This window comes from Amphiura filiformis, chromosome 5 (assembly GCF_039555335.1).
Source record: "Amphiura filiformis chromosome 5, Afil_fr2py, whole genome shotgun sequence".
Classification (NCBI taxonomy): domain Eukaryota; kingdom Metazoa; phylum Echinodermata; class Ophiuroidea; order Amphilepidida; family Amphiuridae; genus Amphiura; species Amphiura filiformis.
The window spans coordinates 76824208-76852132 of record NC_092632.1 but is presented as its reverse complement, the minus strand read 5'-3'; the positions used below and the strand labels follow the sequence as shown (position 1 = coordinate 76852132).

Below are 27925 nucleotides of genomic sequence, written 5' to 3'. Positions count from 1 at the left end.
CATTTAGTACTAACTGGCATTAAAAATTGAATTTCACTATTTGACCAAATTCATGAATTAATGACCAAAAACATGCATTTTTAGGGTGTTTTTTTTAAAATTGTAGTAAACAATATTAACATCCATGAAAAAGTATGTTGTTGGAATTCAATGAGTCGGCCCTACCAGGGATCTAGCTAGCCCAAGTTGAGTGCCGGCTATATTTACTATATACTATCCAGTGCTGGCTTGAGGAACAATCTTTTTAAAGAATGTGAAATATCCGGGAATAGGCTAGAGAGCATAAAATCATTACATGTTCAATTCACCAGCAGATCCGCCATGAGCTGTTGTGGCGTGTGGTGGTGAACTCAACGACATGTAAGCGTGGGTGCGCGCTGGTTCGAATCCAAACGGTTCTGATTTTTCTCTCCTTTATCATAAGGCAAAAAAAAAAAAAAAAAATTGTTTGTTTGTCCATAGAGGCTTATGAAACAGTTGGGTCGGTAGGTTAGATTTTTTTTTGATTTTTTATTTTTAGATATTGCACTTGAAACTGACAATTTGAAGACTGGTAAATAAGTCAAAACACACAGCACTTTACTGGTTTAACTCTTGAGATGGTTCTGCATGTTATACTGTTCATTTTCTTTACATTTTCTTTCTTTAAATTTATACTAACCACTGTTTTATACGGTGTCCCATCGATGCCAAAAAAAAAAAAAAAATTTAAAAAAAAAGAAGACACAGTCGGGACCAGGGTACACGGTCGGTCGGACGTGGACAAACAAACAATTATTTTTTTGGCCTAATGCCAGTTTGTCTGAGCTCCATTTCTTTATTTATTATATATTTCTGAGGCATGTATCCTCTGGATCCTCACATTTAATAATTAATGTCTCATATTGACTGATGTCCTGCTAGGGCACAGCAGATAGGCCGCCCTCTCTATTAATAGAAAAAAACATTTGTTAAAAAAGTGATAAAAAACATGTGCCAACAATTCCTGCCTGGATTTTTTTTTCTCTGTACATTTCTGTATGTTTGTAAAATGCCATTAACTGCAACCTTGGGTGACTAATTCTTCAGGTAACAGTGACGATACGTGTCCAGCTAATCAATTTAGTTGTGAAAATGGAAAATGCCAACCGAAATCATGGATGTGTGATGGTGACGATGACTGTGGTGATGGATCGGACGAAATTCTTGCTGTTTGTAGTAAGTAAACATTGAGACTCTGTCGATCCTAATAAAATGTTGTGCCAATGTAGACTCACATTATCAAATAAATCAACCATAACAATTAAAATGGCAGGCATGTTGGTGAACAGTTCAGAGGGACTGGTCTCTAAGTTCGATTCCACAACCTATCAGCTGTTTTATTGTATTATCATGCAAATTGTCCTGTGGAAGGCCCCTGGTGGAGAATTTTTAATTTAAATGAGGATAAGTAACATAGTAGTCTGTATGGTTTATTCTCACTGTAACCAATTTTGTTCTTACATTTTTGTTGATGATACCATTGGGCTATTCCAGATGTATTCCGCACCCCCCCCTATGGAAGACATTTAAAAAAAATACAATTCCAGCTGGAATTGAGATGTGTCTAGAATTCCAGCAGTCATTTTTAGCAAAGATTCCGGCTGGAGGGTATGGAAGACACTGAGATTAGGTGAAATTCCGGCTGCTAAAATAAACGAAAAAACAAGAGTGGGGATTGTGAAAGGCCATGATGTGCCTATGGAAGACATTCACATTTTTTAATATTCCGGCTGGAAAATGGTCAAAAATGCTCCAATTCCAGCAGAATCTTCACTATGATCACCACATCGATTAACCTATGAAAGACATTTACTTGAATTCTGGCTGGAAACAAAAAATGTTCTAATTCCAGCTGGAACCCTATATGGAAGACATTTACATTTATGTGAATTCGCTGGCCATATTAGACATATTACCACAATTCCGCAGTGTCTTCCATGGGTTTTCCTGACATGTGAATTCGCTGTCAATTTAGCCCCAATTCGGAAGTGTCTTCCATAGGGGGTGCGGAATACATCTGAATAGCCCATTCTAGACAGTACTCAATTCATGATATTGCCATTTTCTTTATGATTGTAGGCAATAGTAACTGTCCTGTTGATAGATATCGTTGCAAGAACCACATATGCATTTATCAACATCTGGTGTGCGATGGAGTGCCTCACTGTTCGGATGGCAGTGATGAAACGGATGAAAGGTGTAAGTTTCTCATCATTTTGCAAGATTTAATATGTTAAAAGTTTGTCTGAGACACATTTGTTTAAAAAAAGCTAAGTGCTATGCTTTTTTTTTAGAAAATGAGCTATGCGATATGCATATTTTTTAACAGTCAATGCACATGTTTATGTACTTTTTGATATTCAAAAACAGAAACGTAGTAATATACATACACAATGGATAGTTTTGTTTGTTTCTTTTGCAATCATGGCAAAATGTGTACAAAAAAGCAACCGAACTGCAGAAAAAAGGCAAAATTGGATCGCAATATGATACTGAAAATATCAACAACAAAAATGAACATATTAGGGGGGGGGGAAGAATTTTACTGGCAACGCATAGCGCTAATTGGAGTTCACAAAGCAATGCGTGCAGGTGTCTGGGACAGACTTGCCAGCAAACTGGTAGTAGGATCGCTTTGTATAAATTTCTGTTATTGATTGAGATTCAGCTGTGGAGAATAATGATGGTGACAAGAGGGAAATGATCTGCATGGTCATTGCCAATTTGTTCACCACTCAATGTGCAATAACTAAACTCTTCCAGTCATATATATATCTAGAATCTGACAAGGATCTTTTACAATACATAAGCTCTTGGTATGAAATTTGTTTGTTTGCCCTATGAAATCTGGTGGATATACAGTGGAGTACTGTGGCCGCTCCTACCCCGGGAGCTGAAGAAAATTCAATTTTACCGCCTTCCTCAACAGCCCGAAAAGGTTGACCTAATTTTTTTCGTGGTTTGAAAAAGTGAAGAGCAAAAAAAAAAAAAAAAAAAAAAACACATTTTGATGTTTAGCGCTTTTTACTTACCGCTCCTTCTTTTTGCCGGCCGTCTTCTTCCGTCGCCCTTCATTTTGGCCGCCTCCTGCTTTTCCGAAGCCCCCCCCCCAAAAAACAAATTCGCGCATGATATATGCTTCTTAGATTGGGTGAAGAAAAATGTGAAATGCCAACCAAATTCAGCAGTCCAGATCCAACCATTTCCACCCATAAAAAGTGGAAAAGATGTGGAAGATTATGGAATCTCAAAAGAAATGTGACCAGATCTAGTAGAATCAGGCTAAAGTCGGCAATAATGAAACTGAGATACAGGCAAAAATGAGTAGAAAAAAAGCAATAAAATACATAAGGAAATGGATGTATAAAAAGTTCATAACTTTGCAATCAAGTATTCCAGGGACCTGGGGATTCAAGGGACCTGGGGATTCTACATCTGTAAGTGTAGGTACTGGGCAAGTTAGTATTGGTAGTAACTCAATTTTCATAATTTCCGACTTAAGCCTGAGTGGATCAGATCGGGTCACAAATTGTCTTTATTTTAAGCCAAAGTGTGCAAAATTCAAATGGATTTAATAGATTTCCAACGCAATTTAACATAAAACTAGCTGAAATGTCCAGCTGGATTAAATATATACAGAGGGGTATGGTTTAAAAAAAATAAATAGCCCAATGATCAGCCAAAATGGTAGGTTTCTATTCTAGCTGTACAATGGTTATTGATAAATTAGGAGGTATGTCTTGCCCCACAGCAGCTGAAGGGGACATCCCACCATGTTTGGGTCGATCCTTCATGTAATTATTTTGTGTAAGCTAATCCTAACCCTAACCCTAATTTTGTGTATAATTACATGTTTGCAGTGGATCTGTTTGCTCCATATCATATGTATACAAAAAATAAATTAGAGCCACTTGAATATTGAAACCTATTGAAAGTTGCACAATACTTCAGAGGTCATATTTGTTCAAACAAAGTCTAAGGGACCCTATACACTTTTTAGTGGATGTAGAATATTTGATGCAACATATCTACCATTATTTAATCTATTCCCATTCTATTTCCAGTAATGTTCTATCGACGTAAAATCGATAATATATTTTTACCAGATATTCTACGTAACATATTATCGATTTTACATTCGTTAGAACTTACACATTACTGGAAATAGAATGGGATTAGATTAAATCTAGATATGTTTAATCAAATATTCTACATTGAATACTCTGAGTCTGTAGTGGCCTTAAGCACCCCTCACGGATGGATGTTAGTAATTGAAAGAAGAGAGGGATTTTTTGTACATTTGTAATGGCACATGTAGTTCTATTATAATTAATGGTACCACAAAGCATAACTGGATACTCCTTTCAGCTGCTGTGGTCATGCCCAGCACCTATTTTTCCTGCCAGTCAAAACCTGTTGTGCAGTGACAATGGTAGCTGGTCGCAGGGATGATGATTTGTTAATATTTTTTTTTTAATTAAAAAAATTTAAATTGATTTTAAAAAAAAAATTTAAATTCCAAGAACTGCTATACCCCATAATAAATTCAAAAGAGGCCAGTGGAATGCTAGACATATGCGCAATCCTATCAGGTATTGACAAAAATTCAAAACATGTTTTTACATGTGAAAATTTCAAAGAAATAATTTTGCAAAAATCATGGGGAAAAACCTGTTGAATTCTGCACCTTGAATATGAATTTTTAGCAATTAATAAAGTGACATTATAGAGGTATTTTAATTGTATCCAAAAGTCTCCCAGGAAGACTAAAATAAAATCATAAAAGTTTCACTCCATTGATTATGTGTATTAACTATTTACATATGTGTCTGTTTAATTACCAGGTGCAACTCCTACTCCTGCTCCATGCCAGGCTGACGAGTTTAAATGCTACACTAATCATCAGTGTGTGCCAGCTTCAAAAGTCTGCAATTACATTAAAGACTGTGATGATGACAGCGATGAGATGGATTGTGGTAAGTCTAAAAGACACATGAATAAATATTCAGCTTTATGAGCTATTCCAGTTAAAATCCATACACCCCCTAAGGAATTCACAACCTTAACCTCTGAAATTCACTTTCCCTGTGTTGAATAGCCCAATGTAGTTTAAGCTGTTTAACCTACCCAGAACCGTTTTGTGTTTGCTTGATGAATTCTTGCTTATTAACTCTCTCCACGCGGGTGTCGACTGCAGACGACAAATTAAAAAAAAATTAAAAATTTCAAAAATTTCAGAATTGTAATTTATCATTACCATATTTGGAATCAGCATGAAAAATGCAAGAAAATGAGTACAAACAAGCCTAGTATTGGTTCAGTGGTTTTTTAGATAGCTCTTAATATTTTGAGAAATTTTTTTATGCTGAAGGCTATGGCTAGCACGCAGAGCATTAAGAAGGTGAAGATAACAGCTTTCTTTTGTGCAAGGAACCAAATCCGGTCCAACTTAATTAAGTCACAGGACTCATTTTAGGTGGAGTATGACTGACTTTACATTATGTAAAGTGTTGAAGTAATGAAATCATTTGATATCATCTGTGCAACCAGAATTAAACTGTCAATACTAATGTCATGATAAGATTTCTCTGTAGTCCACTTGCCCATAGTGCATATTCTAGCTGTTACATTTATTCAGTGACTATACTCCCTATATTTGCTAGCTCCCCAAATAGACTGCTTTTCTGGAGCCTTCTAGGAGAGCTGTTTAGAGCATTTAAAATATAATGCTAGGAAAGAATGGTCAGATAAGGAGCTAAAAATCACTCTCCTATATCAGATTCAAGGAGAGCAGTAGAGAGCGATTGCTCTCGCTCTCCTCAAAAGGCAGTCCCTGCTAACAGGCGTATGTGGAAAAGCAGTCCAGTCTCATTATAATTATACCAAGATAATTGCATTTGATCACATACGTAAACTTTGACTTTTATTGTCACTAATTATATAAACCATTTTTATGATTATTTGATACTTGTGATAAACCCTGGTGATAAACAAAACCACAAAAGCCCCCCCCCCTTTGTGCACGCCACTGACAAATGCCAAACATTCAATTTATTTAAGATTTTCAAAAGCTTACTGGTTGTGATACATAAGTAAGGTGCAAAATTTGGTTGAATTATATAAATATTTAAAAAAAAGTGAGGTGGGAGTGAGTACAGTTATTTCAAGACCTGATAGAAAGATTAGAAAATATAAGATGGTTTGAGATTGTGAACTTAAATGTGTATTTTATTGTACTTCTAAATGCAGGCAACTCATGTTCAGATGCTATTGTCTGTGAGCACAATTACGTTAACACAAGGAATGGATTCTACTGTACCTGTAGACAAGGCTATGACGTTCATCCATTAAACAACAGGACATGTGTGGGTAAGTTTAATAACCCTCTCCATGCGGGTGTCAACTGCAGACGACACGTTTCAAATTTTCTTTAAAAATTCAAAATTTCAGAATTGTACATGTTCATGACAATATTTGGAATCAGCATGAAAATGCATTAAAATTCAGTGGTTTTAAAAGGGCATTTCGTGATCCACAGCCTCATCCCCCCACTTTTCTCAAAAAAAGTTGAGATTTTTATATCACTGGAAACCTCTGGCTACATAATGTTTATACAAAATATTTCTTGTAGATTAATTCGCTTAGCCAAGATATCGTGAATTTGAATTTCGCTCTGGTGCACCAGAACGAAATTATAACGTATTGTCTATGGAGCAGTGTAATACACATAATCATGCATAACTCGCAAACGCAATATCGGAATCAACTGAAATCTTGGGAATATGCTTTTTTCGTGGATATGTACTGAAAAATGTCATAAAAAGAGGATGCTAGGATCACGAAATACTCCTTTAAGATAGATTTTGAGAACTTTTTATGTTAAAGCCTATGTATTTTTTGTGTTGTTGATTAGCCTGCTATTGCAGTTGATTATGTTAGTGAATAAAATAATTGAATGGAAGATTGGACTAGTCCAGTTGAAATCTCTACACCAGCTGTACCATTCAGCAAATTACTTCAGCTGTGTTCGTCTGCTCTGTTCATCTGCTCTGTCTGATTATCGCATAAAACTAGGTCACACGTTGCTACACAGCTTGACCAGCAAATGAGGTGCCGATGTGATGATGATGTGATTCAATTAGCCAATCAGAACCACACTTCCGTATACACCATAAACTGCACCAAATTGGCAGACCGCTGAAGTTCTCGGCTGAAAACTATAGATATTGATTTGATTGAGTTATTTCTTGGATTGAATTCATTTTGTTTTTCTCTTCAGATACAAATGAATGTAATGTAGTTGGAACATGCTCCCAGTTATGTGACAACACTATAGGCTCGTACACCTGTAGTTGCCTACCAAATTACACAAAGCAAGAAGAACTCCTAACGCAGAATGATACAGCAAAAGGACAGCCTCATAGATACACATTTTGTCAAGCAAAAGGTAATAAAAATTGTTTAATTTCGAGTGTGCTTATGTCCTTTTCTAGCCAATTATCACACCTATTTACATGAGGTGAGTATTTTTCCATTTTTTTGTTAATTTTGCTGAAATAATACAGTCTGTTTATTTCTGCATGGTAATATATTAATCTTATAGGAAATGAGTCGATGTAGCATGTCACTGTTTTATTTCCATATACGTATTGCCGTTCAAAAAATAGGCCAAAAGTTTTTGCTATTTCCCCTTTCCCAGGAAAAATCATGCACATAGAAAAAAAGTAAAACCCATTACAGTGAGGCTTGGGATCTCATGTATTGATCTTTTTACCTATTTAGCCCACATCCTATGAGTGTGGTCTTTATTTTTCTCAATATTTGAGCACAAACACAGCTAGCTCAGGCACCACTTAGACTGGCCTTAATGACAGATTTCTTCATATATGAAGTGATTATGTGTTGGTTACAAACACTCCCATTTTGGATTTGAAACTTTTCAGTAAAGCATTCTCAATCATTAGTGGTTTTCTATTAGGTCGTGTTCACATATAAATTATTTACCCGGGACCCGAGTTAATCCGGGTTATACCCGGGTCCCGTGTTGAAAAAAATTCTGTTCACACTATAACCACTCTCATGAAGAAAATTGACCCAGGTTGATTATTTTGGCTAAAGCCTACTGGAAAATGCAGGCGTGTACATATTCTGTCATTGACTATTACTGGTATAATAACAGGCTCTCGGCCTAATTATGCTCATTTTTTTATTTTCTAATTCCACCTTATGTAATCTTATATCTACAACCATGGCCAAAATGTGTTGGGACACTTATGGAAAACGTACACTATATTATTGCCTTATTTCCGTTATTGTTAACGTGATAAAGTGGAGGTTTCTTTGGTGACAAGCCTAAACCCTTTCCTAACACCCCAACCCTCCCCCTTCCCCACCAATCAATGTTGGGTGCCACTAGGCACGTGTGACCAAAAAAGTAGGATTCAACATTGATCGGGGGAGTGGGGGGTTTATTTACATTATCCTATCAAACCGTCCCAACACTTATGGCCAGCATTGTCTCTAAGGTTCAAAAAATCCAATTTTAAAATGTGTGTTTTGGCCCATATCTCCTCAACCATAGCTTGGATTTTCATCAAATTTTACATGAAAATGGAGAAACTATTTATCTTTTCACTTATATAAAAACTATTGGATTTCCCTCACGTGATATAACGATCACGACGGTCGCTTTTTATACGCAATATCATGTATTTTACAGTGCGTGCTGTACATTATTAGCCTATGCGAACTACGTATTTTGCTTAAAATGACGTGTTATTTTGAAAGAGTAGTGATTTAGTCGCCAGAAATACATGGTATTTGTTGACAGGAATTGATTGAAAAAGCTAATTTTCAGACAAAATAACAAACTTTAATAATTTTCATCGCTTGCATCAAAAACGTATGTGGTATTTGCAACGAGTATATCGTGTAAATATAATTATAGTTGGCAAGAGTGGGCTTAAATTACGTTTTATGACTGAAATCTATCAAAGCGCTTTCAAAGAAACTTACGTTTGAAAAATAACATGGCACATAAAAAGAGTAATTATTATAATATTACACATAATTCCTAAATCAGAATTTCATCTTCAGAAGATAGCAAACATCATTGACTATTCACCTTCATATCCTATTAGTCTAGTCGACTTCCTGCTGAGAAATAGAAGTGTTAGGTGCATTTTTAAAGTTAAAAACGGTATCTATTTTTTTATAGTTAATTTGGGTATGCTGAATCTAACAACCATGGATACCATAAATAATAGTAATGTTTGATTCTCTAATTTGCATAAAATAAAATAACCACCAAAATCATTAAATTAGTATGTAAAACTCTAATGATTTTGGTGGTCATTCTGTTTGATGCAAATTAGCAGGTCAAAGCATATACATTATTGTTGGTATCCGTGATTCATGGATTCAGCATATTAGGTCATGCCGATTTTAAGGATGAATACCGTACTAGTAAATATGATAGTTCATGATTTAGAGATAAGTTACAACAACAGGTGAGTGATCTTCATGATACAACATTACCTTTATAACACAACAAACGCAGTATATAATACTAACAAGCCACAATAAATGCGCATAATAGTGACATTTTGCATGTTATTTGAAAAAAGGAATTTGTTCGTCCGCAAAGTAATTTGAAAGAAAATTGTCACGAAATAATTAAAACAATAAAAAAATTGAATGGAGTCGAACCCGCGCTGTCTACAGGAGATGAACAGCACGCTAACCAATTGAGCTATCGGAGACCACTGGTTTTCGTATGGTTTTGTTTATTGACAAGTGTCAAATTAATCATGATATTTAAATTGACAATATTAAGCTAAATAAGTTGAATTTCTGAAATGATCATATCGGTAATCCATATTGTTGTGAAAATATTGTGTCGATTTGTAAAACATAACGCCATGAATCCACGATATACCACCGTATTCTTAGAATAAAAGCAATTGACTATGATCAGACTTTATAGCAATGGTTTATCGATGGGATGCATTCATTTGCGTATGGTCATGATGGTGTTTCGTTGGTTTACCGTCGAAACTAAATACAAAGTCCATACAATATATTTAAATTTCATGATTAGTCTTACTTTAGGAACGAGACTGAATGCGGACATGCTTGAGTTCATGTCACAGTATGCACTATAATAAAAGAGAATCACTACTATATCTTGATTCAGTTTACGAGTGCATACCGTGGGTTTCAAACTTTCTTACACTTTAAGAATCGATTTTCTTCGAAAAGGCCTTGAATACCGTTGTTCTATAGCCAATAAGCTACGTTTCATGTCCTATAAGCAGCGGGTTAGTTTCAACACTTTTATTCCATTTGTAATAGCTTTTATACCTAAAAATACTTCGTAATGTCACTTCAACATGTTAGCTCAGTTGATAAGTCGTCTGTCTTGTACTCAGAAAGTCCAAGTTCAATTCCTAACGATTTAAATTTTTTTTTTTTTTTTTCTTTTTAAAATAAATAATTTCTCACATCACTGAATTTCTGTTGAAATGAAAATGAAAAAGTGTAGGAATTTTTTTTCATAAATACGATCACAAATAAAAGCAGAGCATCAACTGAGCTAACACACTGTACTTGTTCATCCATTATTGTATGTAGTCTAAATTAATGCTAACAAGTTGATTTACTCCGTTACTTCAATTGAGGTAGACAGCATTAAATTGGAAAAACAAGTGTGCATGGGTTCGATTCCTTTATTTGTTTTTTTGATCACGAGATGTTGTGATAAATTTTATTTTCTTCTATAACTTTAATATAAGATTTTAATTGGTGAAAACAATAATTTGTCATTTTAAAACCTAACTTTTTGACAATTAAAGTGACGAATAGTGAACTTAAACATGGCCAAAAATATGGCTTTAAGACTTTTAAATTGACCAGTCCCTAAATTTAAAATGTAGCCATTTATATTTTTTGTGGTCAAGCAAAATGATAGGATCTCTTACTGCTCCAAATTTGGTGTCAATATCATAATTACTTTTTGAGTTATAAGCAAAAAACTGAAATTAGATGATTTTTTTCAACTTTTCAAATACAACCATGGCCAAAATGTGTTGGGACACTTATGGAAAACGTACACTATATTATTGCCTTATTTCCGTTATTGTTAACGTGATAAAGTGGAGGTTTCTTTGGTGACAAGCCTAAACCCTTTCCTAACACCCCAACCCTCCCCCTTCCCCACCAATCAATGTTGGGTGCCACTAGGCGCGTGTGACCAAAAAAAAAAAAAAGTAGGATTCAACATTGATCGGGGGGGAGTGGGGGGTTTATTTACATTATCCTATCAAACCGTCCCAACACTTATGGCCAGCATTGTAGTTACTTCTTGTAGCTGTTTTGGGTTAAAAACTCACAAAAATAATTGTTACTTCTTGATTCGATAATACTAGTAATTTGTTTGCATGAATAACTTTCTTATCTCAGGAATAGATGTTTATTGATTTTATTGCCAAAGAACTGAATCATTGTTTTCCCAGTGCAGACAGAAACAATAGAAAGGGAATGATAATGGTTGTGTTTACTTCTAGTAATGCGGGTCAAACAGTGAATTTCTGTTCACACTACAATTGACCCGGGTTTGACCCGGGTTTTAACCTGCTCATTCCTAGGTTGAAAAATATTGACCTGGGTCGATTTTTTTGAGGTTTTTTCCTGTTCACACTTATAATCAACCCGGGTCTAACCCGGGACCCAGGGCAAAACAGGCATAGTGTGAACACGCCCTTATATGCTGATTAATGGTTAGTTGTGTACCAGTTGTCCATGATGAAGGGCAGTGACATAGCCAGGACTTTTTCAGAGTGGCCAAGGTTTTCAAAGGAGCAGGGTATTAATGGGCTACAAAGTACAAAATATCCTGGAGAATCTTAAATTTCAGAGTGGCCAGCATCCCATGGGGAAGGGGGGGGGGGCAATACTTCTCACTTGGGGGAGAGCAGTTACTACCCATTAGCTATGCCACTGGCAGGGGAGGGAGTCCAACTTAACAAAAAGAAAAAGAAGGGGGGAAAGGGCAAAGTCTACTATACATACATTTCACTAAGCTCTTATACATTGCATTTATATAAACATAACTTCTGCTGCTTTAGCTAGTTTGCCAGTGGAAAGATGAACATTTTATTATTATGAGGAGAACAAGAAAGAGCAAGTATATGAGCATATGCCTGTGACAGGAAGGAAGGGGTGAGGTCGGAGGGGGAAAGTGCCTCTCTTCCACAATTTGCTATTCCACTGATAGAGTTGCTTGTCAGGAGTGAGAATAAAATATTTTACATGACCCCAAGGTCAAAGATTTTCAGCCATCCGATCCAAATCAAGAACCCTCCTGAGCGTTGGTCAGTCAGCTTTATTACTACATATTGTTATTGACCAAGGAGGATGTCTTACACCTCCCACAATGCAGTTCTATTTCAATTTGCTGTACTAATTTGCTATTTAGTGCAACATGGGTCTTTAGTGATAAAATGTACCTCAATGAACAAAACACATCCAGATCCATGTTATTGTTTAGCCTGCCTATTCTCAAAATGAAAACAAAGGGAATGTGGGAATGATGAAGTGAGGTGATATATCATGTTGCAAAGGATTTTGGGAAGGGTTAGATATCTTCTCTGGTTATTGGCCAAATATCTACCTTGCGCTTATAAATTGCATATTTTAAAATTTTTAATTTGAAGCTTCTTTTCCAGTGTTGCAGTGAATTTGTTGATGCTTTGTTTTTACAGGTGACCCAACCTATCTGTTAGTTGGAAATGATGGTGAACTCATCAAAGTAAACCCTGTCAGTGGCAGCATTAATGAGGAGCAGGAAGGCGGGGAGGGTGTAAGCTTTGATTCCCTCGACGTGTTGATGTCAAATGATAGTGTTCGCCTGCTTTGGGTCGATAGAAGGGCAGGCAAAATCTGGAGTCGGCCAACGCAGGACGATGGTTCACGAAGGAAGAGAGCGCCTGGGGATGTAGTCTTGGTATGTATACTCCTCGTCTTCATTGAACAAAACTGAACTAAAATAAACTAAAGAAACGGAGCTCAGACAAACTGGCATGTAATAAAGGAGAGAAAAAATCAGAACCGTTCGGATTCGAACCAGCGTGCACTAATGATTACATGTCGTATAGCTAACCACCACACGCCACAACAGCTCATGGTGGACCTACCCGCGAATTGACCATGTAATGATTTTATTCTCTCGAAAATGTCTCACGGCCAATGTAATTTTAATTATAATTAGAGAGGGCGGCCTATCTGCTGTGTCCTGGCAGAACATCAGTCAATATGAGACATTAAATATTAAATGCGAGGATCCAGAGGATGCATGCCTGAGAAAATATATAATAATTAATGAAACGGAGCTCAGACAAACTGGCATTATAATAAAGGAGAGAAAAGCGTGCACTAACGATTACATGTCGTACAGCTCACCACCACACGCCACAACAGCTCATGGTGGACCTACCCGCGAATTGACCATGTAATGATTTTATTCTCTCGAAAATGTCTCACGGCCAATGTAATTTTAATTATAATTATATTAAAATAAACTAATAAGAAAAGATATTTCTAAAGAGACCGAAGTGTAGAGGAGATAGAAAGTCAAGTAAACATACCGTAATAATGCAATACACAGTCACACAGTTTAATCCATGTAAATTTAATTGTTATTTAACATGCAAGATTCCTTCTTTGTACATAGAAATCTAATATGAATGATGTGAGAGGACTGTCAGTGAATTGGGCTACAGGACAGATATACTACACAGAAGGGGGAACAATTAAGGTTATGGACCAGACAGGCAACAATAGTTTTACCATTGTGAAAGATCTTTTAATGCCACACAGTATTGTTGTCAACCCCCATACAGGGTCAGTAGGTTTCTTGTAAATAACCGCAGTAAAACAAAAATGAGCTATTCCAGTTAAAATCCACACACTCCCTATGGAAGACACACCCTTAATCTTCCAGAAAGGTAGTGTAGATCTCAAATGGGATCACCCATTTAGGTAACCACATTTGAAGTTCACATGCCCTGTTCGGAAGATTATAGTCGTGTCTTCTGCAGGGGGTGTATGGATTTTAACTGGAATAGTACAACGTCTACGCTGCACATGTATTTGCGTAATGGGCTATTCCACACTACCCCTGTGGAAGATTTTGGAAATATCTTCCAACTGGGGAGTATGTTTTTCAAATGTAATTAGTCACGGTAAATCATTTTGAAACCCATACTCCTCCTGTATTATGCCTTTACCTATATCTTCCCACAACTGGACTGAGTATTTCAAATGGAAATTATCCAACTGTCTGTTCTATTTGAAACTCATACTCCCTCTGTGGAAGATATTTCTAAAATCTTCACAGGGGTAGTGTGCATTTTAAATTGAATAGCCCAATGCTTGTAGTGATGACTGACAAACTTGCCGTTCGTATCGTGTCGGACTCCGCACCCGTGTCTCACCGCAAGTTTATAACAGAATCATGCCCCAATGTTCTGAAAATAGACATGGTCAAAAGGTCAATTTGGACACAACTGCCCATTCTCTGTTGCCCATATTCTGGGGAAACGTCCAACTCTTTTTTTTTAACACACAAGTTTTTCAGTCATCAACCCGGATGTTGACCGACTGAGGGCAGCAGTCTAATAGTGGTCTTCTATAAGTTTTTACAAAGTCAGGTTGTTTTAGTAATTGTAATTATGACATTAATTGTTTTGAAACATACCATTTTGTTTGACATTATATGCTTGGCAGGGTAAGCATTAGATTTGACTAATTCAATTTGTAGTCCTGAAAATGTAAGCATTATATTTGACTAATTCAATTTGTTGTCCTGAAAATGTAAGCATTAGATTTGACTAATTCAATATGTAGTCCTAAAAATGTAAGAATTAGATATGGCTAATTCAAGTTCTGAAAATGTAAGAATTAGACTGACTTATTCAATTTTATAGTCCTGAAAATGAAAGAATTAAATTTGGCTAATTCAATTTGTAGTCCTGAAAATGTAAGAATTAGATTTGACTAATTCAAGTAATGTTGTAGTCCTGAAATGTGTTACAATATGGATGTCAAAATATCTTGGAAGAATATCTGAATCGTATTATCCTCTCTTTAAGCTCTGCGTTTTGGACATGTTAGCTTTATTTTATTTTATATAATATGATTTGAAAACAAAATGATTTAGAACATAGGATTTTTGGCCCCCACATATATGTGGGGCTTATGTTATCATCCAAATGGTTGTTTGTTTCTTTGTCTGGGCGGAAGTAAATTCATTAATCCACTCGACAGCTCCAGCGCAATAACCAATCAACTTCATTATTATGTTTTCAGGGTTATTCGGAGTTAAGAAAGCCTAATCATGATAATATTGGATGGCTTATTTCGCATGATACCATAACATATCGGATTTGTCATACAAATATTGAACTCGCCGTTGGCTCGTCCGATATTTTTACGACTCATCCGATATGTTATGGTATCATGCTCAGCCATCCAATATTATATCAAACATGGTATGATATTAGGATATGGTAGGCTGATGTGATATTAATGAATATTAATGATCTTATTTGGCCTAAATTTTCATTAATCCACTCTGCAGCTTAAACGCAATAACTGATCAACTTAGTTTGGTGATTGGATATAGTGGCCTGATGTGCCCTATAGTTTTGTGTCCTGTTATTTGCATATTTATGAATATTAATGAGCTGATTTGCATATTTTGCCTACATTTTCATAAATCCACTCTGCAGCTTAAACGCAATAACCGATCTAATAATTTCTAACTTGGTATTGTGATAGTATATGGTGGCCTGATGTGCGGTACAGTTTTGTGTCATGTTATTTGCATATTTATGAATATTAATGAGCTTATTTGCATATTGAATATTATTTGTATTTACAAACCTTTATTATTTACACACCTTTATGTGGGGGCCACCTTAATTACGAACCGCGTAATTCCAGTTATTTTGTTGGTATGGAATATTAGGCTCATGTTGGATTGATAGGTGCATTGTCCTGGATTCATTTGTGTATTGATTATTAAATGTATAGTCCAAATGAACACAAGCTCAGCATTTTATGGCATAATAATCCATGATAATATTAAGTGTCCAACTCGCCAAGGTCTTGACCATCTAAAAGAACATTGTGATGTGTAAGGACCTGCTCAAATTCTAGTATAAACATTTAGTAATTGTTGGTATTTAGTTACTGCATAAACCTACAAGTTGACCAGGCCAACGATGTGAGACCTTTAAACATGCTGTAAATTTCAGAGCAAAAGAACTTGCTTTTGTCAAAAGTCAAAAATGTTTCCATTGAGTAACATGGATTTTATCAAGCATAAAAAAGAGTTATTTACAAATTCATGCATATATGTTCTAACTGGCTTAGTTGTTGCATTTTGGTTACTTTTCAGACGAATCTACTGGAGTGATTTAGGAACCGGCTTCGTTGGGCGAGCGTTCATGGATGGCAGCTTTGTGAGAAATAACACCTTGCCAGCTGCTCATTATACAACCGGCTTAGCAGTTGACTACACAAACAACAGATTCTATATAGCAGATCCCAAACGAAAGGTCATCAAGAGTTTTAAAGAATTAGGTGATGATGAGATGGTCATATATCAATTCAGAGGAGGTAAGTGAAAGCAGGGATAAATACGATTGGGAAGTGATAACGTGCTTCAGCAATAGTACAATTATGCAAGCTACCGTGCATCACCCTGTCATCCCGTATCCTGGAACAACTTGTCTGGGGTGCCCACACCCAAAAGAACATTAAGAGACTTGATTAAGTTTAGAGCAGCTGTGCTAGCTATGTCACAAGTGACATTCTACAACCTGATATTGCACCTATAATGGGGGATATATACCTCGTATGCATTATTACGGAGTGTCGCGTTCTCTGCCGCTCTCTTACAACTGTGGACGTCCAAGGTTACTGTAGGTTCGCACTTTATGAGTGAAATGTCATAGGTTGGTGAAAGCAAACACAGAATCGCACACCCACACTGCCCACTACCCCCCCACACACCATCTTGTAAAATCCAAAGTGTAGAGTTTCACACTCCGACTTTCTAACCATAGAGTTTTTACACAAACAAGTACATGATCCACTTACTGTGGAGGTCTTCGTATCAGAAAATGAGGGTGTTATACCCCCCTATGGCTCAAAGATACTGTTTGAAGTTAACTCAATCGTGGAGCCCTACAGTTGGATCAAGCTCCACAGTTGGTATGAAACTGCACATTTTGAATGCGGATACAAAGATCCTTGTCTCGCTTTCATAAACTCAACATGATAATGGTGACTGTTTGATTTATGACGCTTCTGAGAGGTCACAAAATGTTGAAGAATCATTTATTTCTTGATTATCTTACAGATGAGGATGCGCCTTACTCTATTGATGTGTTTGAAGATTGGGTTTACGGCACTACATATACTACCAACAAAGTATTCCGTGTGAACAAGTTTGGTCTGGTAGAATCACCCCGTGGGGAATTTAGGTTCATTGTGCCGCATGGACTCACACATGCTAGTGGTGTATTGGCTGTTCAACGGATGAAACAAACAAGCCCAAGTAAGAAATTGCAATGGAAAAAACATTGGGAGGAAATTCCATTGGAAGATATTGCAATGGAAAAAACCATGGGAGGAAATTCCATGGGAAGAAATTACAATGGAAAAAACCATGGGAGGAAATTCCATGGGAAGAAATTACAATGGAAAAAACCATGGGAGGAAATTACATGTGAAGATATTACAATGGAAAAAACCATGGGAAGAAATTACAATGGAAAAACCATGGGAGGAAATTACATGTGAAGATATTACAATGGAAAAAACCATGGGAAGAAATTACAATTGGGAGGAAATTCCATTGGAAGAAATTACAATGGAAAAAATCATGGGAGGAAATTCCATGGGAAGAAATTACAAGGGAAAACCATGGGAGGAAATTTTTGAAAGTTAAACAATTCTGTGTAATCTTAATTCCAGAAAAAAAATAGTTTGAATAGAATTAAAGAAATGATTGTTATTCTTAATTTGTGGAATTTTTAAACAAGCAATTTGAAGAATGTCTTGGGGAATTTTTGCAACTCATCCAAGTTCACTTCATCAGCTGTTATGACTGCTGGTTGATGATGGTGGTGGTGGTGGAGTCATGTGATAGGTCATGTGATATTGACTCACATGACTCCAGAAATTTATTTTTTAGTTTATTTCATTTTAATTCATTATATTGCTTTAAATTATTATTCTGTTTGTGCTAAATAAACATAGCTCAATCCTAATTCTAAATTTGTAGTAGATGGATTTGGCATTTTTCAGGCTGTCCAAGATCAGATTTAAGCTTGCTTATATGCATCATAAAAGATATCGTTGAAGGCATAGCGAATATCGCAATAATGATACTGTAATATTATTACTAGCGACAATAATACACATACTTTTTTACGCGTTTAAGTAAAATATTTGCATGTGGAATAACAATTAGCATGAAATTATTTTTGTTACCAGGAATAACAAATGCGTGTGCTACACGTCGATGTTCTGATCAAAAGATGTGCCTACAACGTGGTGATGGATATGTTTGTGTTTGCCCAGATACGACTACACCGCAGGGTAGCCAATGTATTCGTGAGTATTGGTTTTTTATTTACTTTAAATCCAGTGTAACACAAGTTTATGGGTTGTAGTGCAACATTTTGAGGAAGATGTGTGCCAATATAGGATGTTGTACTGTTGATGTTGTGATCGTTTCATTTGTTTGTCATTTTTGTTGTTATTGGTGCTGCAGCATATATCGTTCCCCTGCTACAATAAATAATTGGCAAAGTCATTTTTTGTAATTTTGAAAACAAAGTATGTTTCTGCATGCATTGCCCTATTTATTTCTTATTATCAGGCTAGCGGTACTCTGTACAAATTGCCTATACCAATTCCAAGGACAAGACCTGTGGCACAGTCGCATCCCCTGCTTTGTACGCGTCGACCCAGGTCACGATCTTTGTACGTGACAAACAGTCAGGGTCAGAGGACAGTTGCAATCTGTCTGCTGCCATCCCGTAATAGATCTGACAGTCACCTTTTTGTACCGTTCGCAGAGCGTGACGTCTGCATAACAACAGCCTAATATGGGCATAATGGCTCCGTCCAATGAACCACATACATCCAATAACACCGCCTTTTCGTAGCTACGTCACATTCATATCATTCATATCATTCATATCATTACATATTCACAATCACCTTTCGGCATGTCAAACAGACTCTTACACAGGTACCAAGCTCACACTGTCCTCACTTTTGCGATTGAAGTAGCGCCGCTCTTAATTTAGTACTCTCAGTTATTATTCCCTTTAATTTGTCTCATTAAAATTTGTTCTTGTGCAAAGATTGTGAATGAATATGTTTTTAAATGCATACTTGAACCATATTTTGTATTTTGTTTTCAAAATTTTAAAAGATGACTTTAGCAATTATCGTAGCAGGCTGACGATATGTGATTCCTATTATCTGCTGAGAGAAAGACCGGTAATCATATTCAAACCTCAAAATGAAACGCATAATTGAAACAATGTGTATTTTTTTGCCAGATCAGGTGACAACATTTAGTTGATTTCCATATTTATTTTTTGTATATGTTGTAAGTATAAATCTTGCCACTAATATATTGACATTTCTTTTCATTTTTCCCCCAGCTGATACAGGGTGTGACAATTATTGTGCAAATGGGGGGACATGTGAGCTTAGAGGTTCAAATCAAGTACCAAAGTGCACGTAAGTTAACCATTAATTCAGTTGGACCACTGCGTAATAGCTATATAGGGGTTTTGTCTTCAGGCTCAACACCTGTATTAGTGTGAACCAAGCTGTATGCTTTATATATGTTTATAAAAGTATGGTCCCAGTGTTAATTTAATTGAACCCTAACCCTCAGTCCATCTAAGTCCAAAAGCCTGGGATCTTCCCTTCAGCCAGGCAATGGTGAGCAACACATAGAGCACCTTCAACCAAACAATCCTGAGGGAGTTAACCTTATGACCAAAAACACCCCAAACATATGTACAAGATTTGTTGACAATTTAAATAGTGCTCGCAAGACGAACAATGTAAATATTCACCAAATCTTGTACTAGAATTTTAGGCACAAACTAAATCCTGTAAAAATCCCACCAGCCAATAACTACCCTTTTTTGGTGGGATATTTAGAGGAGGGAGCTTTTTGTACTTGAAATTTACCCAAAGGCAAAGGAACCCATGTGCGCCATTAGGGGAACCTTAACTGGATATATATAGTTCGTCTCACCTCGAGATTGATAGTGTCGTCACTATGTATTTAGGTTGCATAGCCATGAAACATGCGTGCCATTCTTGGAATTGCGATAATATGCTTGCGTGTAAAGGCAACAAAATCAAAACCCTGGGTCGCACAAAGAGACGCTTTATTGATGTCACTTCCAATCTAGGTGAGAGGAACTAGTATAGTATTGGTTTGTTGAACTTGGCATTTTCACTTGCTATACTTTGTTCGGCTTATAATTGGCAAGGTCTCATAACGTCATGGATTGATGTTTGATCATTAGAAAGGCATGCATGCAATTGGACACAGTACCTACTCTAGTTGTGTAATACGTAACTGGCGCACACTTTTGTGAATTACGCCAGTGTAAGTTGGGACTTTCTTGATGTGCGCAGTAACAACTAATAATTTTCACCAATTATCATTGGAACAAAGCATATAGCAATGGCATCGTTATGTTTTCGCCTTTTTGTGTAGACATCCTAGCTGCATTTGTACATTTTGTTTGTATGTGTATTGACATTGCTATTATAATAACCTTGTCCCTCTTTTTTTCACAGTTGCCCAGACAGATACAAGGGAAATCAGTGTCAGGAGGATAAATGTGAAAGTTACTGCAGTAGCCATGGGACATGTGAAGTGATTGCAGATCGATTGCAGTGCTCGTAAGTGAATATTTATATTGCCTTTTATCATGTTTTTCATTTTTAATTTATTCACCTGAAGATCGCTTTGGCGTGAAACACTGTGTTGTGAAATGTATTAATATCTGTGTCTATATTTTTATATTTAGAGGTTAATAACTGCGCATCGGTTATTTGGAGGGCATTGTGAAAAATCTAAACATTTTGCCTTTGGAACCGAGGATATTCCGAGGTCCAAAGCAAAATGTTTAGATTTTTCACAATGCCCGACTATATCTCTAACCGATGCAAAGTTATTAACCTCATTCATAACCGCTCACTTTGATCTTTTAACTTTACAAAATAACACAAAATTTTCCTCAAAAGTTTGTAAAAATAAACAATTCTTACATCTTCCCTTTCCCAAAATCGATCAGGCTAAAACAAAAACGACCAATAACAAAAGTGCGTATCAGAATCTGTGCAAATATGGTAGCGCACAATCCAAATCTGACAGCCAGCGCAGCAGTAGTCTACTGTAGTAGACTCCTTTCATTTAGCATCACTGTTTTCTGTCGTCCCCTCTCTGTTTATGCATGGGAAACGCCATCTTTCCTATTCTGATCCAACAGCATAGCTATTAATCTTTAACGTTGGTGGCTCACTATACTGAAATCTGCAAGCGAGACCGGAAAAAGGAGTCTACTGACTTTCGATTTGACCTTCGACCCTCCCTATAGCTTTCCCTGGGGCGAAATCTCAAAATTGAGATGAATGCGTAATGAAGCAAACTTCGTGTGGGGTTTCAAGCGCAACCAATGACAGACGAGCAATATATGAATAATTCATCATATGAATCGATGCATTTTGCTCATCATATGATCGATACTTGGGAGGGCAATCCCCGGGGCTATCGTACGCAAATTACCATTCAATGCAAATCATGATTTATGGAGAGAATGACGCGAGTGAAGATGAAGATTAGACGGAAAGTGTACAATTTATAATTACCGATACGACCGGGCTGTTGTTGTGCACATATACATGTACACTTGAAGTGATACTTTTTTGAGGAAAATATACTGTTGAAAGTTTGCAAGAGTTTTTGCCCAAGGAGTTTTCGGTCATTAGCAAAGTGATTTTTTATTGCCTGCATATCTGACTACGGGTCTGTTTTTCATTTTAATATGGCAGCTTCCTCGCCAAAAACTAAAAATGATGCAATAGACTAAGCCAGTAAAATCATCGGACTTCAATTCAAACCAGCGCAACACGAAGCTCTTTCACAATTTCTTCATGGGAAATACGTTTTCATAAGGGGCTGACACATTTTCTTCGGAGGGGAGGGGTCCCAAAAATACAGGGGGATCATAGAATTTTCAGACCAAAAATAGGGGGGTTATAAATTTTTAACACCCAAAATAGGGGGTTATAGAATTATTAAGGGCAGGTGACTCAAAATTTTTATGCGGCTGCACGCATTGTTCATTCTTTCACTTCACAATAGAAATGTGCGTACAATCTATGCAAAATTTTTACGCGCTCCGTGTCGCGTAAATTTTACGATAAAAATTTTAACGCTCTGCCCACGCCCTTCACTCTTCAGGTTTTGATGCGCTCCGCCGCCTAGTTCCGATCAATGAATAATTTGTCTTTGTCTGTGTAGGTGGAAGGGGGGGTCGTAAAAATTTTCGACCTAAGATGGGGGTCATAAAAAAATTTTGCCCGCGATAGGGGGGGTCATAAAAAATGACTCCGGTCATCGACATATTTGGGACACCCCCCTTCCTTCGCAAAAAAAAAATGCCAGCCCCTAAGCTTGCCAACGGGCTATGGAAAATCATCTATATATGAAGCAGCACCATTTTGTTAAGATTATATGGCATACTTGTAGTATTGGGACCCGCCATGAGTACGGTTACGGGTACGGGTCCCGAACCATGAGTACGGGTAAAGGTCCCAAGCCCTGGGTACGGATACAGGTCCCAGGTACGGGTATTGGTCCCAGTCCATGACGGGTACGGGTCCGAAGTCATAATAGGGTAGGAGTACGGGTGCGTGTACAGGTCCGAGCTACGGGTAATGCAATACGGGTACAGAAATTGGGACTCGAGTACGGTATGGGTCCCAGTATGGAGTACGGGCCATTGAACGGGTATGGAAATTTGGACTTGAATGGGTCCAATTATGGGTATGAGTATAAACAAATTAATTAAACAAGTACAAAAAGAGATTAAATATTGGTGGTCATGGTGAATGTGGCATATTTTGGGATGCATGTGAAAAAACTATGTCTATGTATGGACACCCAGACTGTGCAATACTAATTTCAACATACTTTAGTATATTTAGCAGCTTTTGAGTCTGGACTCGGACTCAAGTCCACTTTTTACTGGACTCGGACTCGGCTCGAATTGAACATTAAAAGGCTCAGCTCAGCTCGGTCAAAAATCCGACCCGGGCTTGAAGGCGCCCCCGGTCCGATTCCAGTCTAATCAATCCATGTACAATGTGGAAAAATTATTTATCTTAAAACATCAATTGGAATTAAATTGATTGTCAATTTTCCAAGTACATTCATGCACATCTACACAATACACATTCAACAGATTGTCCATTAGCTTAATCATTATAATTATTATCATTAATTATGCACATCTAGATAATTACATCCATGTTTCTCAAATTTCTGTATGGTAAGGACCTCTGTATTCATTTTCTAGATGTACTAGCCCAAGCCTGGCACAAGAAGTACACTGTCAGCTCATGTGGCTGGCAGAAAATCTGTCACACCTGCCAGTCACATTATCATTAGGCTATATGTATGCAGCATACAAGTAGTGGAGTGTATTTGAATGGGGAATATCAAAATGATTAATAAAAGCTAAAATAATGATATTTTAACATGATAACTTGAAATTCACCACAAAAGAAAAAAATCTTTAAATGTTTTCCCAGTTTGCCATGTCTTTTTCTGTATTGAACCACAGATTCTCAACAATCTGTGATTGAACAGTCATTGTGTGAATGAGACATGTACATGTAGCATACATGGGTGGCAGTTTGCAGTGTGCACTGAGGCTGTTTATACCTTTTAGATGTGTGCACCGGGTGTGTGCAGCATTCATGTTCATTTTGTGTAGCAATGTGGTAAGTTGAAAAACTTTGAAACTGTTTATTTGCTATGACTGGCAGCATGAACATGAGTCCAATCAGTCCATGTATTTTTGAACAACTTATGGTACGGACAAGCCTACCCTACGTCCCGGCCAACGCCCATGAAGTCACACCCGGGAGTCCCAACCATCGTACCACTCGATTAATCCCCTGCCGATGCATGTAAATCTTCCGCAAAATGATCTGGAAAATTTTACAGAGATTCCTGCATCTACCATGAATATTAGCAATATTATTTTGAACTCCAAATTCTAAGGGAGTAGACCGGCCAGTGGGATACCTCCGGACATTATGTGCTGATTTCGCTGGCGTCATTCTCTTTTCTCGTACAATAATATGTTTGAAATAGTCGGAAATAGTGTCAGCACACGGATTTTAATTAATAAATTCACTGTTCCACATTAGTCCATGCATTGAAAACATTGTTTGCTGATGTCTAGTAAATGAACAAATAAAGGCTCTGATGATATATCGGAAACTTCATCGCACTTTTTCAGCAAGGTTGCACTGCATGCAACCCGGTATGCAGTGGCGTACATGTAGCTACATCGGGCGGGCATAGCGCCGAGGGCCAATCGAAAAGCATGACTAGTACGGTATCATGTATCACGGTATATGGAAATGAAATTGTCAAAAAATGCCACACCCCTGGTGCCCCCGGGCTGGTGCACCCCACCCTCCCCAATCAGGGTCGGTACCGGTACTCCCCAAGATAGCTTGACCACGGGCCACTAGGTTGATATAAAATATTTTGTCATGATGTTTGTGAAAAGTTCTCAATATTTACATTTCACTTTTTGTGGGGATTCCCCTCGCGCCGTAGAAAACCAGGCCGAGTAGTAGGAGGATACATGTCGATATCGATTAATTATCGGAAAAGATTTTGCCATTTAAAAAGTAGGGGGTTATCCAAATAATAGCATACATATTTATTCATAATTAAACTAATATAATTTGGAATTTCTAGTTTTATACTTTTCAACATGTGTCTGTTTGCGCCAGATTCCGGTCAGAAAATTTTATTTCACTTACGATGTGAGAAAAATAATATATAAAAGGAGTAGTAACAAATTTGCATTTATTTAAACCCTTTTATATAATGGTCAAATCTGAACGAGATCCGAATTACCTGCGAATTACTGATTGGTGGAAACGATAACTTTGCTGGGGGTAATTAATATTACAGCATCATCGTTAGAGTGCGCAATGTTAGTGAAGCGCAGTTCTGGGGACTTTTCAAAGTCAGTAGACCGTTTTTCGCGGGATGGTGCGGTTCTCGACGGGCAGCGGTTTTCGGAGTGAGCCCTCAACTTGAAGATTAGCTGTTGGCTCAGAACAGCATAGATGGCGCTTCCATGGTCAGAGGGGAAGGTCAAATAACAGTGATTATTAAATAAAAACGGTCTACACAGTAGACTAGCGCGCGCGCAGTTCGTTGAACGCACAATACGGCGCACGCAGAAGTCGATTGTGTGCGACATTGGAACAATTACGCATTTTGCGGTCAATTGTGAGATATTAATGACCTCGATTTGCGTTCGCGTTTTCACAAATAATAAAATATGATTGGCTCGCACGCATCGGGTTTATTAATGAGGTTATGAATGCCTTTTATGTTACTACTACATTAACTTTTTGACCACCAAAAATAAGTTAGCAATTGTATCAAATCATCAATTTGGATTTTTAAAACCTATGTTAATAGGATGGGTTATTGAGTTATGAAATTTATTCCAATTTAGAGCCCTATTGGCCTGTAGTACTGTAGATTAGTACATCAATTGAACACAAGGTGATACTAGCAACAGAATTGGCATATACTCTATCTCCTTGTGTGTCACAATGTGTTAGCCAACGTTTCAAAGGTCAAAGTTTATACATTTTTTTATTATTTTTATTAATGGCATCTTTATAAAGGTAGCCCAGATCAGTGAACAAAGCACTGCTTTCCACTGGGGCCCTCTTTACATGTTAAAATACAACAGAGATACAAAGTTATAAAAAATATAAAATTACAAAGCACTTAAAATACCAAGAAAATGACATCTTTATTCAAAATTAAGTTTTAAAAAAATCTTTAAAAAAAATAAAAATCTTTAAAAAAGGAGATAGAGTATATGCCAATTCTCATTATTCCGCATTCATTTTTTAAACTGCCATGGGCTGAAAGTCCCCATTGCCACACACACAAAATGGTAATTTTAAAACTGCAGCCAACGAGCTAATTGTTGATACTTATAACTTATATTTGACTTTCTTACAGGAAACATTCATATTGTCCCATTGCATTAATTTTATTCATAAGTCTCAATGTTTTAATAAAAGGATGAAAACAACAGATATTTGCACACAATCCCAATGCAAGGTATGCAATCAACTGTACCACATGTGTACAAAAGCCAACCCCATTGGGTTATGGGAATGCCTTTAAACATCCTCTGTAGACAGCTCAACTGAGATGATAACAAATAAAACCAGGACATGAGTGCAGATTGAAATGAAATTGAGTACAGGTTATTTTTAAAACAAAACGTTTTTGCCATGTTTTTCCCCCTTGCAGATGCCACTTTGGTTACACAGGCTCACAATGTAAAACAAATCTGTGTATGGATTATTGTCATAATGATGGAGAGTGTTCTATAGAGGATGATGAAGCCTCTTCGCAATACGGTGAAGCAAAATGTGAATGTAGAGGGGACTACACCGGGGAAACATGTGAGATTCCGCCATTAAAATGTACCCCTGATTTTTGTAAAAATGGTGGCACATGCAAACAGTCAGGTAAGAAGTTATCATTGGTAATATTGGTGAAATTAATTTTTGAAATGAGGGTTTAGCAACGCAGTTCAGGAGCAAAAACTTGGGGAAATCCACCTAAGTTTGCCCCCCAAATTCATCCCCAAGAAATTTAGGGGGTATCACAATTTCCAGCAGTGATCCTCGAGTGCTACCGCCATGTGACCGATACATTTTGTGATTTCCGAGTGGTGACATTAACCTATGACCTTCGTTTAGTTATATTTAACGTGGTGGATCACAATAAGCTTCCGGTTGTAATTCTAGAGCTGATGTCATCAGGTATTGTTAAACTCGATGATTCAAGGCTTTAGTTGAGTCGTGTGGATGCGCATTCGTGGATTGACTTAGGAATCGCAATTCTCGAGCACGCCGATCCTTAAGATTTTGAGCCTCATTGCACACATAATTTTACAGAGACACATTACATCCAAACGGGTATGATCTCGGGATCGAGAGTCGATACTGCATTAATAGTTGTTTATGAATTATTACTAAGACTACAGTTTGTCCACTTTGAAGTACGAAGTAATGTATGCAAATTTTGTGTAAGCGTATCATGCATTTGTGTGCAGCCAGCAGCGTGTTAATTCCTTTTGACGTTATGGCATGCCGAAACTGCGTAATTTACTGTGTACTTTACTTAGTACTCCAACTGGAATGTCCCAATCTGCTTAGCACTGAATGTATTTTTTGTCATTTCCATCCTGTAGGTAATCCGTCCAAACCTGAATGTATATGTGATGTTAAACGGTATACAGGAGAGTATTGTGAGATTGACTTCTGTGATGCTTGTAGATCCAGAGACCAATCATGTATTGATCATGGGGATAAGTTACAGTGTGTGTAAGTATGCACCTGGAAAAGTAGCATCCTAAGATATATATGTGTACAAAACTGTACATCCATATCAAAACGATGCACTTGTCGGCTGCTACATGTGTCTCTTTTTAAATAA

The 27925-nt window shown here is 37.1% G+C and overlaps 1 protein-coding gene across 1 annotated transcript in view; it reads left to right on the top strand.

The window, feature by feature from the left end:
- LOC140153760 (low-density lipoprotein receptor-related protein 1-like) overlaps positions 1–27925 on the top strand; it is a 228719-nt gene that overhangs the window by 184122 nt on the left and 16672 nt on the right. Inside the window, 14 exon segments of the mRNA XM_072176614.1 lie at positions 1069–1197; positions 2101–2220; positions 4866–4997; positions 6271–6390; positions 7301–7468; positions 12783–13024; positions 13751–13920; positions 16481–16701; positions 17447–17644; positions 18586–18705; positions 19770–19848; positions 20932–21036; positions 26732–26952; positions 27681–27813. Coding sequence (XP_072032715.1) covers positions 1069–1197; positions 2101–2220; positions 4866–4997; positions 6271–6390; positions 7301–7468; positions 12783–13024; positions 13751–13920; positions 16481–16701; positions 17447–17644; positions 18586–18705; positions 19770–19848; positions 20932–21036; positions 26732–26952; positions 27681–27813 — 2158 coding nt within the window.